At 48.2% G+C, this 13126-nt stretch overlaps 1 protein-coding gene and 1 non-coding gene across 2 annotated transcripts; one reads left to right on the top strand and one right to left on the bottom strand.

The window, feature by feature from the left end:
- Positions 1 to 3015: 3015 nt before the first annotated feature.
- On the bottom strand, positions 3016 to 3148 carry LOC142435333 (small Cajal body-specific RNA 8). Its single transcript, XR_012781408.1, has one exon.
- A 6416-nt stretch (positions 3149 to 9564) lies between these two features.
- SLC25A5 (solute carrier family 25 member 5) lies at positions 9565 to 12178 on the top strand. Its single transcript, XM_075539025.1, has 4 exons — positions 9565 to 9769; positions 10672 to 11158; positions 11329 to 11469; positions 11760 to 12178. The coding sequence occupies exons 1-4, from the start codon at positions 9659 to 9661 to the stop codon at positions 11915 to 11917; spliced, it is 897 nt and encodes a 298-aa protein (XP_075395140.1). The 5' UTR covers positions 9565 to 9658; the 3' UTR covers positions 11918 to 12178.
- Positions 12179 to 13126: the final 948 nt, after the last annotated feature.

The raw sequence follows: 13126 nt of genomic DNA, 5'->3' as shown, positions 1-13126 counted from the left end.
CAATTGATGTATGTATATGTATGGACTGTGATAAGAGTTGGATGAGCCCCTAATAAAATGTTTAAAAAAAGAAGGCCGCAGGAGTGAAGAAAAGAAAACCCAGCCACGAGTTTCCATTGGCGGTGCTGGCGGTGGAGAGAATGGTTTGTGGGAAAGGAGAGCTACCATGCAAGCTTGTAAACATTTCAAACTCATCCAAGGTGTGCTGAGTGGATACTGTTTATTCAGTGTTACATTTCTGATAACCGAAGACAATGCTTTCTCTTCTTTTTCCCAGTCATCTGAGAATAAGGAGGGAGAGGGAGGAATCTTCGGAATGCAGTGTCTGTGTGCGTGTAACATTTTGCCTATCACTCTTTGTAAATACTGGAGAAAGTTTGGGAGAAAGTCAAGACTTGCTACTCCTGTGGAGTTACAATTTCATCTCTTCTCAGCCTTTTGGCCAAGATCAAGTGTGAAGAGTCACAATCTCAGAAACTCACAGGGGCAACTCTACCTCGTCCTATGAGTCGCCATTGACCGGACAGCTGGGAGTTTGGCTTTGGCCTTTGGAGAAACTTTGACCAGTTTGACCTAGAGATGAAATGTAACGTTGCTTATAAAAATTGCTGCTAACCCCCTGCTTAACATGTTGTCATTACCTGTGAGCGTACTAAGAGTAAAACATTCATTTGAATTTTTAAAAAATAGTGAGAGTTACCATATGACCACTGCCATCGGGTTAAATCTGATTTAGAGCGACTCTGTACGACAGAAGAAAATGGCCTCTGGGGGGTTCGGAGGCTCGAAATTTTCACAGGAGCAGAAAGCCTCACCCTTTCTCCTGTACAGTGGCTGGTGGCTTCAAACTGCTGACTGGTGGTGAGCGGTTCCACAGTGTGGTGGCTCCTCAAACAAAGGAAAAGGACAACTACCATATGACCCAGCCATTCCAAAGACTCAAGTGCACAGAGTCAGCCCCCAGTTGGCAGAAGACTACGGATGACAGTGAACGTCCCAAATCAAATTCTAGAGTCCCATGCGGTTGAAGCCTCCACTGAACTCCCTTGGACGAGCCCTGGTGGCACAGTGGTTACTTAAGAGTTGGGAATGAATGCAAACTTCAAGGTCAGCAGTTCAAAACCACAAGCAACTCCTTGGGATAACTCACGGCCAGGGAATCAATGCTGACTCGTAGTGGCCCCCTGTGGGTTTTCGAAACAGCAACTGCATAGGAGTAGAAAGTCCAGTCTTTCTCACGTGAGGAGTTGTTGGTGGTTTCCAACAGTTGGTCATATGGATCGCAGCCCAAGACACCACCAGGGCTTTCTACTTTCATACAGAATTACAGATAATTCCCACAGGTATGACACACCGCTTTCACATAGGTAAAAATGTCTTGTGGTGGTTACGTATCTGGTGTCAATTTGGGGCTTGAAAGGATTAAGAGTGAAGGGGTGGAATCTAGTCTGTCAATCAAGTCAAAGCCAAGGAGGCCTCTGTGTGGGCATGGCCCTTCCCCCTGAGGATTCTCTTTCTCTCTCCCCACCTCCAACTCCCTTAGAGACACTCTATTAACAAGACACATGGCGCTACACCCTGGGAGCCAGAGAAGCCACATGGACCTACCCTAATGCAACCAGACTTCTGGAGCCCAAGAAGTCATGTAGGCCTGCCAGCACTGAGATGCTTATAATGTCACTGGGTCCACAAGACTTCCCACCCCCTGGCCTGTGATCTTCCTGCATTTGGGATCATTGCATGTGTTGTGTGAGTCTGAGGAGGACTTTATAGACTGGTACCAGACATAAGGGCTGATATCAGACTTATGGACTTGATCTGGACTGGGCCGGAACGTTTTCTCAATATTCAATTGCTCTTGTATATAAACCTCTTTCTTATACACATATGCGTGTCTCTGGATTTGTTTGGCTAGTCATCCCAGACTAATACATGTGTCAAGTTGTGTACTTTATAAACTGCATGACAGTTGTGCCAACATAAGGCTGCTATAGCGATATTTTGTACAACAGTTAACCCAGGGATGGAATCAATGCAATGTTATCTAAGCCTGTCAGTCAGGCCAGAAGTGAAATCCTTCCACACTGGGTGGGGGTGTGGAGCATCAAAGGAGGGGGTGTGGGAGGAGGAGCAAAGGTTTCCCATGCTAAGCTGAAGAATATGGGTTTGTTCCACTAAGGTGGCAGGGGGGATGAGTGTCTTAAGTAATCGAGGTAATATGATTGATGACAATGGAAGGTGAGCAAGGTTGTTCTAGAAGCCAGGAAAATGAGCCCATGGCCCGTGAACTTTGTTTTCTCCACCTGAATTAGACGATGCAAGCACAACTGTGCCGTGACAGTCTTCCCGGTTGGAAACGTTAACAAACAAAAACAAACTCGCTGCCAAGGAGTCCATTCTGACTCATGGAGACACCATAGGACAGGGGAGAACTGGCTCCAGTGGGTTTCCCAAGCTAAGTCTCTGTAGAGAATTGGAGCGCCTTATCTTTCTCTCAAGGAGCGGCTAGTGGTTGCGCACGGCTGAGCTCACGGCTAGCAGTCCAGCGTGTAACCGCTACAATACCATGGCTCTCTGGGAAAACTCAGATCTGAAAGCTAAGACTGCTTTTTATGGGATACCTCCTTAGGGCCTCAAATCTTGCTATATGGCCTCGGATACAGTCGCCAAATTTTAGGTAGGGTCCCTACATGGGACTGAGCACTGGTTTCCCATAGGGTTCGTTGTACATCAACACGCAGAGTTCGCCCACCTAAGTTAATATTTTTCTTCATATTAATGTAATCTAACACTTCAATGCTGTCTATATGTCAACATCTGCTCTGTGCCTCTTATCTCATTTAATTGTCACTATAATTTCCTGAGATTATAGGTACTGTTTTCCTTCCAATTTTACACGTAAATAAAAATGACGTCTGGGGAAGCTAATGAACCCAAGACTGGACAACTCGAGGCTAGCAGAGCCAGTATTTGACCTCCAGCAGGCTGATTCCAGAGCCCACCTTTTTTTTTTTAAACTGTCTGCCCCGTATCTGTCCATGACGATTTAACTCAATTCGTCCCAGTCATCAAAAGGCAGTGTATTCTAGGGAGGTTTGGTGACAATGAGAGCAGCACGCTTCAGCTCAATTTGTGTGTCAGCCTCCCAAGCCCACCCTCTTAAACATTGGGCTGAACGACCTCTCTAGTCCTCTTTTGTCCTGAACTCAGGGGCCCAAGTCTACCCAATACTACATAGGAATGTTAGAGCCTTAGAACCTTAGAATTGGTTGGGCTACATATATCTTGAGCTCCAATGGAATGCAATTCCCAGCCCACGAAGACGTGCTCACTAGTGTCGCACATTTCTAGTGAGGAGAAAGAAGTTCACCGCATCATAAAAGCAGCCCATTCCTTGAGGCAGCTCATATTTCAGAAAGTTCTTTCTTGTTTATCTAAAGCCCACCTTCCTGAAACTTCTACCAGTTGGTGTTAATTGCTTACAAAACATGTAGATCTCTTCTACCTGGCTATGAAGGCAGTTACCACCTGCCTCCCTACCCCCTGCACCGAAATCTCTTTGCTAGCTGAACCTCTCGCATTCAATCAGCCATTCTCATGTGACAGTCAACAGACGTCATTTTCCTGGTTGCCTTTTTAAACATTCATTCAGTTTGTTACAGTCTACTTCAACATGGCATCTGGAAGTGAACATCGAACTCTGTGACCCAGCAGAGACCTCCGTAGGACTGCAACAGTCCCCTGGTCAGTCCACTACTATCCATCCAATGAAGACTCAGTCACATGTGGGGCCCTGTCAAGACACTAAGACCCTCAGTTCTTTTTCACATGTGCCACCATTAAGGTTTATCTCCTCATCCTCCAATGTCTTGCACAAAATAATGGCTAAAACCATTCCTCTCCTATCCTAGAAGCCTTGGCTGATTCTGGACTTTAACCTTTTTGACTTCGTTTCTAGCTGTGTGTGCTTCTCGTTGCTCTTTGCCCTCGGAACCCTAATCCTCCTCCTGGACATCTATACACATCCTTTTAAAACCGGAGCTCCTTAAAGACGATTCGACGAGAACACTTCAGCTCATTAGCTCTCTCTTCTTCCTGCAGTCTCTTCCTGGGATTTTTCCAAGTTCTGCAGTTTGGAGTTTTCATTTTGGGATCCCTCTCCCTTTTTTAATGGTCTCTTTGGGTATGTGCCCAGGAGATCATACTTTTCTTTGAGCCTTTTGAAGTCTACCCCCGCCTCCAAATGCATTCTTTCATGGCCCGTCCACTTTACCAAGCATGATGTCCTTCTCCAAGGACTGGTCTCTCCTAACAACATGTCCAAAGTCTGTGTGACTAGTTTCACCATTCTTGTCTCTAAAGAATATTCTGGCCTTATTTCTTCCAAGACAGATCTCTTTGTTCGTTTTGCTGTCCAGGGCCCTTTCAGTCTTAGGAGAGTTTAATTGTCAACAAGTGAGTGAAAATTGATCGCCTGTACTGCTATTAGGAGAATAGAACCTCCAACAGTTATTTCGATGGTTTGTGTCTGATCCGCATTTCCTACCTGCGTGACGGCTTTAGGAAGTACTCCTTAGATCTTTTCTCATTGTGGGCAGTGTCTTGTATACTTCCACAACTCCACTTGCATTCATTTCTTCCTTTCATTCTCACTGAATGCTTTCCACACTCTGCCCCCACAGATTACTAGTTACATCTTCTTAGTAAGAGTAGATTACTACTCTTCCTCTTCTATCGAGTACCTCTCTGAATTGGGTTTGTCCTTCCTTTTCCCGATGCCAACCTGAAGGCCCATCTTATCAAAACGGTAGGATCTCGGAGACCCAATGCCCATCTGAAGACAATTGGACATCCTCTCACAGAGAGGTCACAGGGAAGAGATGAGTCAGTCAGGGTGCAGTACAGCAACTTTCCTCTAGTTCTTTAATGCTTCCTCCCCCCACTATCATGACCTCAATTCTACCTTACAAATCGGGTTAGACCAGAGCACGCACACTGCTACAGATAAGAGCCCACAACACAGGGAATCCAAGATAGATAAACCCCTCAGGGCCAACAAGGACAGTAGAGATACCAGGAGGATTAGAGGAGGGTGTGGGGAGAACGGGGGAATCGATCACAAAGATCAAACTAGAATCCCTTCCCAGGGGGATGAATAATGGAAAAGTGGGTGAGGGGTGACAGAGAACAATGTAAGATATGGGGGAATTAATCTATAGCTTATCCAAGGTTCATAAGAGAGGGTGGGGGGGTGAGGGAGGGGGAAGAATGGGTAGCTAATATCAGGGGCCCAAGTGGGAAGAGAATGCTTTGAAAATGATGATGGCGGCATATGTGCAAATGTGCTTGACATATTGGGGGAATATATGAATTGTGATAAGAGATGTAATAGCCCAAAATAAAAGTATTAAAAATAAATAAATACGTAAACTGCAGGATCTCTATGGGAAGGAATGTACTTTCCTCTTTGAGTTAACATCTTACTTACTTAGTGACTCGACACTGTCTTACCAGAGTCTGCATGTAGGTACATGGCTACCTAAAGCCTTAAGTATAATTTCTGCCCCTCTTCCTTGGCTTTTCTTAACTTCAGTTCTTCTTTCTTGATTATATTTCCATTCTACATTTTGTTGGTTTTGTTGTTGGTAGGTGCCATCGACTTGGTCCCAACCCAGGGCAACCCTGTGTGCAACAGAAGCAAACACTGCCTGGTCCTGCACATCTTCACAATGTGCTCGAGCTCATTGGGGCAGCCACTGTGTCCACCCGTCACCTTGAGGCCATCCTCTTTTTCGCTGCCCGTCTACATCCCCAAGCAGGATGTCCTTCTCCAGGGAGAAGTTAATGCCTTACATAACCATAGTAACTAAGAAAAGTGTTGATATCATGCTATTAGCTCATGGACAATCTTCAGATTTGACCAGTTCTATTGGCAGTGTCCCAAGGAGCAGACATTGCATCTTGTTATCATGTCTCCTTACATCTGATAGTTTCTCCGTCTTCTACTGTCTTTTGTGGCCTTGACACGTGTGTGTGTGTGTGTGTGTGTGTGCGTGCGTACACGCATGGGTGCGCTTGGGTGGAAATGTGCACACCAAAAGACCTTAAGACTTTTGAAACCATGTGACTTCCTGAACTGTGCATGATAATACAAAGACCAGGAGAGCTATAACTCACAGTGGATTTAGCAAAATAACAAGCCAGGGTATAAAGTTGCTTTCACATGACCCATCATGCATTTCATCTTCACAGAAGCTACCCTTGATCCTACAGAATTGAGAATCTTTTTGTGGAAAGCGAGAAATCCAACAAAACAGGAAATGTAGAATATTTGAAACGATGAGAGAGTTCTGTAAAAGAAGCCCAGGCCAACCAGTGAAAGAGCCAGATTTGTGCTCACTCCAAAGAAAGGGGAGCCAACAGGAGGACACTGTCAAAAACGATTCCATTGCTAACACATGCAAATGACGTTTTTGCTGAGAATCATTCAACAAGTTGCAGCAGGATATTCACAGAGAGCTGCCAGAAATTCAAGGCAGATTCAGAAGAGGATGTGGAACAAGGGATATCATTGCTGGTGTCTGACAGATCTTGGGTCAAAGCGGAGAACACCAGAAAGATGCTTGACTGTGCCAAGGCATTCAACTGTGTGGATCACAACAAATTATGGCTAGCCTTGAGAAGCATAGGGATTCCGGAACACCTCATTGTGCACATGCAGAACCTACGCATAGACCATATACATCAGTGGTTCTCAACCTGTGGGTCTCGACCCCTTTGGGGGTTCAAAGGACCCTTTCTTTTTCTTTCTGGTTTTTTTTTCCTCGAAGGACCCTTTCACAGGAGTTGCCCAATTCATCACAGTAGCAAAAATAAAGTTATGAAGTAGCAACGAAAATAATTTTATGACTGGGGGTCACCACCACATAAGGAACTGCATGAGGAAGGTGAAGAACCATTAATATACATGAAGGTTTTAGTCTCCTGATCATACAAAGGGAACTGCCTGGTTTAAAATCAGGAATGATCTGAGTTAGGGTTGTCTTCTTTCACCACATTTATTTGAATATGTATCTAGAGCTACATGAGAACACAGCCTGGGGGGAGAGGACGGCTAATGTGACGTGCAGCTGGCACAACCATGCTTTCAGGGAGGACGTGCAGCACTGGCTGATGCAGCTCCAAGACCTCAGCCTGTAAAATGGATTATGACTCAATGTAAAGAAAACCCAAATCCTCATAACTGGACCAACAGATAACATCATGATACATGGGAAAAAATTGAAGTTGTCAAGGATTTTGCTTGGATCTTGGTGGGGTCCACAATCAATGCTCATGGAAGCAGCATTCAAGAAATCAGACATGCACTGCTTTGGGCAAATCTACTGCAAAAGACCCATTTAAAGTGTGAAATGTCACTTTGCGTAGTATGGTGTGCCCTGACCAGGTGATTTTCAATTGCCTCCTACACATATTAAAGTTGGACAATGAATCAGGAAGATCAAAGAATTCATGCATTTGAAATATGGTGTCGGCAAAGAATTCTCAAAGTACCACGAACCTGCAGAAAACGACACAGATCTGTCTTGGAAGGAAGTACTGCCAGAATGCTCTGTAGAAAGAAAGATGATGAGATTTTGTCTCCTGCACTTTGGACATGTTGTCAGGAGAGACCAGTCCCTGGAGGTCATCAGGCTGTGTCACACTGAGGGCCAGAGAAAAGAGGCAGCTCTGCCGTGAGATGGATGGACACAGAGGCTCCAACAAGGAGTGCAGAGATAACAGTCGTGAGGCTGGCTGCCGGAGCAGACAGTGTTTGGGTCTGTTGTCCAAAGGGTTGGTGGGAGTTGGTGTGGACTGGAAGACGCCCAACAACAAAAGAATTAAGATGAATGACGTTGAATGCAATCTCTTAAAGAGTCAAAATTATTGCCCCAAATAAAAAACAGTTCCTGGTGACATTTTGAACAACATAATTTAACATCACTAAACTGTATATGTGAAAAGCGTGGAACGGCAAATATTGTTTGTATATATATTGACCCTGGTTTAAAAAAAAAAACAAACCTGAGGCCAAAAAACCCCCCCAATCTTATGAGCAGTCTCAAACTTGCATACATGCCCCACCTTAACTTGACTCCAATTAAACTTTATTTTATAAAAAATAGGCAACAGGTTTGTTCTAACAACCTGGCACTCTGTGATGCTCACCCTCTTGACACAATCGCTGAAGGCAAAATGGGTGAAGAAAGGTGATGGTGCCTGGCTATCAAAAGATATAGTGTTTGGGATCTTAAAGACTTGAAGTTAAACAAGCAGCCATCTAGCAGAAAAGTAACAAAGCCCACAGGGAAGAAGCACACCAGCCTGTGTGATTATGAGGTGTCAATGAGATCAGATAAGAGGCATCAGAGGACCACAAACAAACAAAACATATTGTTGAGAATGAGGGGGGCTTAGAGCAGAGAACCCAATGCCATCTGCAAACAATTGGACAAGGGAGGGATGAGTCAACCAGGGTGAAGATGAAACACACAATAATCCTCTGGTTCTTTGAGGCTTCCTCACTCCCCACCATCATGACCCCAGTCCTGCCTCTCCGTTCTGGTTAGACCAGAGCATGTACACTGGTACAGATAAGTGCTCACGACACACAGGATCCAGGTCAGATAAAACCCTCAGGAACAGAAATGGGGAGTAGTGATACCATGAGAGTAGGGGGGAGGAGAGGAGGGAGGGGGAATGGAATCACATTGATCAATGGAAACACCCCCCGCCCCCGCCCAAGGGGGACGAACAACAGAAATGTGTGTAAAGGGAAACAGCTGGCAGTGTAAGATGAAAATAATAATTTATAATTTATGGAGGAGTCACGAAGATGAGAGGGAGGATAGGAGGGAATAAAGAGGAACTGATGTGATGCCAACGGATCTAATAGAGAGTAAATGTCTAGAAAATGATGATGGCAACATATGTACAAATATGCTTGATACAATTAATGTATGGAATGTTATAAGAGCTGTGAGAGCCCCCCCCCCAATAAAATGTCTATTTTAAAGTAGGCGACAGGACCATAGGTCTTACATGGTTCATTATATATATAATATATAGTATATTATTCAATATATATTTATTTCAAATAATGGTTACAATTTGTTTCTGTTGCTGTTTTGCGGGGCTTCCCCCTCTCGCCATCTGGTTTCGTCTGTTTTTTGGCGCCCTTTTCAAAGTATTGTGCCCAAGGCAAATGGCTTCATTAGGCCCCGCCGGGCAGACCCCGTTCTCACCCTTTTCGCCTCCACTTGGAAGCCCGCCCCCAGCATGCAGCGCTCAGGGCCGGGGTCTTCCCTGGCGCCTCCCCTTCCTCCGGCCAGCCGGATCAGGTGCCGCAGGCTGCCCACCGCGGCTCAGGGGGCCGGTTGCCCTGGCTGATCGGTCCCCAGCGGCTCCTCCCTCCGCACACTGAGCCAATCAGTGGCTCTACCGCCCCGCGCGCCGCGGCTCAGCCCCCAGCGGGCCCGCCTCCCGCCCCGGCCGCCTAGGATCCGGCTCCGCATATATAAATCGGCCATTTGCTCCGCTCCGCCCCAGAGCCCCGGAGTCAGAGCCGGTTCCTGTTCCATCTAAGCGGTCGCCCGTCGCCTCGTTCTCTTCCAACATGACAGATGCCGCTGTGTCCTTCGCCAAGGACTTCTTGGCAGGTGGAGTGGCCGCGGCCATCTCCAAGACGGCGGTAGCGCCCATCGAACGGGTCAAGCTGCTGCTGCAGGTACGTCCCGGGGTCGGAGCCCAACCAGGAAGTGGGGGAGGGGTCGCGCACAATGCAGGGGTCCCGCGGAGCGGAGAGACGCCCGAAACTCAAGCTGCCCAGGGCAAGTGGCCGCAGAGCCGGACCCAAAGACCAACTCGGGAAGATCCGAAGTTTGGGGCCTCGGAAGGGGTCGGGGGCGGAGGGAGGCGAGGGCAGGCCAGGCGCCGGGTGTTTTGTGCGCGGCCGCCAGGCCTGGGACACGGGGATGGAGCCCGAATGCCGGCGTGAGAAAGAGGAACCCGGGACGCTCCCGAAGACCTCAAGGTCGCGGCAAGGAGATAGCCGCCTGCGGGAAGGCTCAGCAGGCCGGTCCCACGGCCGCCTAACTGGGGACGCGCGCAAACCTCGCCGGGCCGGAAGCCGACGCCGGGAAGCGCGTGTGCAGCTACGTCCGCCCCCGCGCAGCCACCGCCACCTCCCGGCTGGCCTTCGCGCGCCGCGCCCCTCCTCGGCTCTGGCTCTAGAGGGCGCGCTCGGGCGAACGGGTCACCTCTAGGCGAGGAGTGGGGGCGGAGCCGGGGCGAAACCACGCAGGAGACCTGAGGTGTTGGCCATCAAGGTGACCGCGCCCTGCCTTGGACTGGCCCGCATGCCTTTCAACCTGGGTTTGAGGTAATGACCTTGCTCCCAGATAGAAAGGTCACAGTCAGCTGGATGATGCCTCCTCCCTACCCAATATCTGTAACAGGGAAGATCACCCTTTTCTACCTGGGACAGCTTCAGTGCGTTAGGGAGGGCCTACCTGTCCTCCAGGACTAGACTTTGGGACCTAACCTTACAGGACATTGAAAGGCTCTGTTTCCCTTTTAACCCTGGCTAGGCTTATAACTGTCTCTCCTGGCCCTGTTACTTGCTTTCAGGTGCAGCACGCCAGCAAGCAAATCACCGCAGATAAGCAGTACAAGGGCATCATCGATTGTGTGGTTCGTATCCCCAAGGAGCAGGGAGTCCTGTCTTTCTGGCGTGGTAACCTGGCCAATGTCATCCGATACTTCCCCACCCAGGCTCTCAACTTTGCCTTCAAAGATAAATACAAGCAGATCTTCCTGGGTGGTGTGGACAAGAGGACCCAGTTCTGGCGCTACTTTGCAGGGAACCTGGCATCGGGCGGTGCCGCGGGGGCCACATCTTTGTGCTTTGTGTACCCTCTTGATTTTGCCCGTACCCGTCTAGCAGCTGATGTGGGCAAAGCCGGCGCCGAACGGGAGTTCAAAGGCCTCGGTGACTGCTTGGTTAAAATCACCAAGTCTGACGGGATTAGGGGCCTGTACCAGGGCTTCAACGTGTCTGTGCAGGGAATTATCATCTACCGGGCTGCCTACTTCGGCATCTATGACACCGCAAAGGGTAAGTGTGCCAGGGAGCTGCCATCTTATTGTGATTCATGAAAGAAACCAAGGTCATCCACTACCCAACCCTGGTGTACGCATGGGGGGGGGCAGGAGGAGGGCTGTGGGGAACTACAGCCCAGTCGAGCCCCGCTCTTTTTAATAACTGATTGCATTTCCTCTTCCCAGGAATGCTTCCGGATCCCAAGAACACGCACATCTTCGTCAGCTGGATGATTGCACAGTCCGTCACAGCCGTGGCTGGGTTGACTTCCTACCCATTTGACACCGTTCGTCGCCGAATGATGATGCAGTCGGGGCGCAAAGGAAGTAAGTGCCGCTGGGGGAGAACCTAGAAACCTTGGGCAGTGGGGATCGATTGCCGGCCACAGTGTGTGGCTTTCAAAATGGCACTCATCCGGTTGGGGGAAAGGGACTGGCAGAATGGGCTTCCATCGCAGCAGCTGCCTTGCAGTGGGCCCAGGAGATCACGGTAAATGGGGGTATTTTGAGGGTGGGTTTATAAAAATGAGAGGGGCAGAGCACTCTGTTCTGCTTCTTGGATTGTAGGCCTTGTGTCAGCCCTTGCTCACCAAACCCCGTGTGTTTGTTCTCTGCAGCTGATATCATGTACACCGGCACGCTGGACTGCTGGAGGAAGATCGCTCGGGATGAAGGGAGCAAAGCGTTCTTCAAGGGCGCCTGGTCCAATGTGCTCAGAGGCATGGGTGGTGCCTTTGTGCTGGTCTTGTACGATGAAATCAAGAAGTACACATAAGTTATTTCCTAGTGGGTTTCCCCGTGAATGGGCATGTTGTATTATATAACATATCTCAAGCATTCTTGGCAGACGGTTGGCTGTCTAGATCAATGGCAACTACCTACTGGTTGAAAATGGGAAGCAATAATATTCATCCGACCAGTTTTCTCTTAAAGCCATTTCCACGATGATCATGATGATGATGGGACTCAATTCTATTTTTTATTTCAGTCACTCCTAATAAATAAACAAATTTGAAGAAATAAAAAGTATCTGAAACACAGACTCATTTGCCATGGGTTTTTTGTTGTTATTGTTTGTTTTGTATGTAAATGCCACAACTGACGCTTTGGGATGCGGGGCTTACTTTTAAGACCAATCTTGAGCCATTCATTAATCAAAGAATAACTTGATGGTGTGGCCTGTGCACACTCCCGATACATAAGCAAAATGGAATTCAGGCCCGGTGTGTCCAAAAGACCTTGGCCTGATGCCAACGGAGCTCTCTCCAGTCGTGTTGTACTCGGGGCTGCCCCCAGTTGTCCTAGCCCCATGATTATTAATCCTGAAGGAGAAGAGTTAACCATCGCCGTTCAGCATCTTCACCTGGCTTCAAGCCATCTGCTGGATCCCATCCAAAGCAGAGGATTAGCCCTGACAGTCTCGTATTGCTGAGACGGCAGCCTGTGGAAGATTATGGTGGGAAATGAGAGTCGTAACACTCATTCTGCAAAGCAGGACAGGAAGACCTGCCTTTTGCTAATCAAGCCAGACAACGGGAGCCATGATTGGTTTGGTCACTCTTGCCGTCTGGGCCCCCGCGTGAGGTTGTGGGTGTCATCTCTGTAACTGGGTAAGTGTTGGAGAATCTAGCGGCCTTTATCTGTAACGCCATGTGAACATGACAAAAAGCACCACTGCGGTCACGCCACAGCAATCAAAGGAGAGGAGGCGGGCAGACCACAGCCCCCACCTGGCATTCACCGGGGTGCTGCCTGTTCACATACTTGGCCTGTATGGTATGCTTCAGTACCTGGGCCCTGGCAGGACTCGTCATGTGCAGAGCACCCATCTGTGGGGGCTAAGTCTGGATTACACAGTGGGGGGTTGCCACTTCCTGGTTGTGCTGGGTGACTTGGTACAAATTCATTCCTCTAAGCCTCAATTTTCCTCATCTCTAAAATGAGGATGGCTATATGGATTAAATTATTGAGGCAAAACAGCTGC

Source organism: Tenrec ecaudatus, chromosome X (genome assembly GCF_050624435.1).
Source record: "Tenrec ecaudatus isolate mTenEca1 chromosome X, mTenEca1.hap1, whole genome shotgun sequence".
NCBI classification, from domain to species: Eukaryota; Metazoa; Chordata; class Mammalia; order Afrosoricida; family Tenrecidae; genus Tenrec; species Tenrec ecaudatus.
The sequence above is the reverse complement of the archived record's forward strand: the minus strand, read 5'-3'. Positions and strand labels throughout refer to the sequence as shown.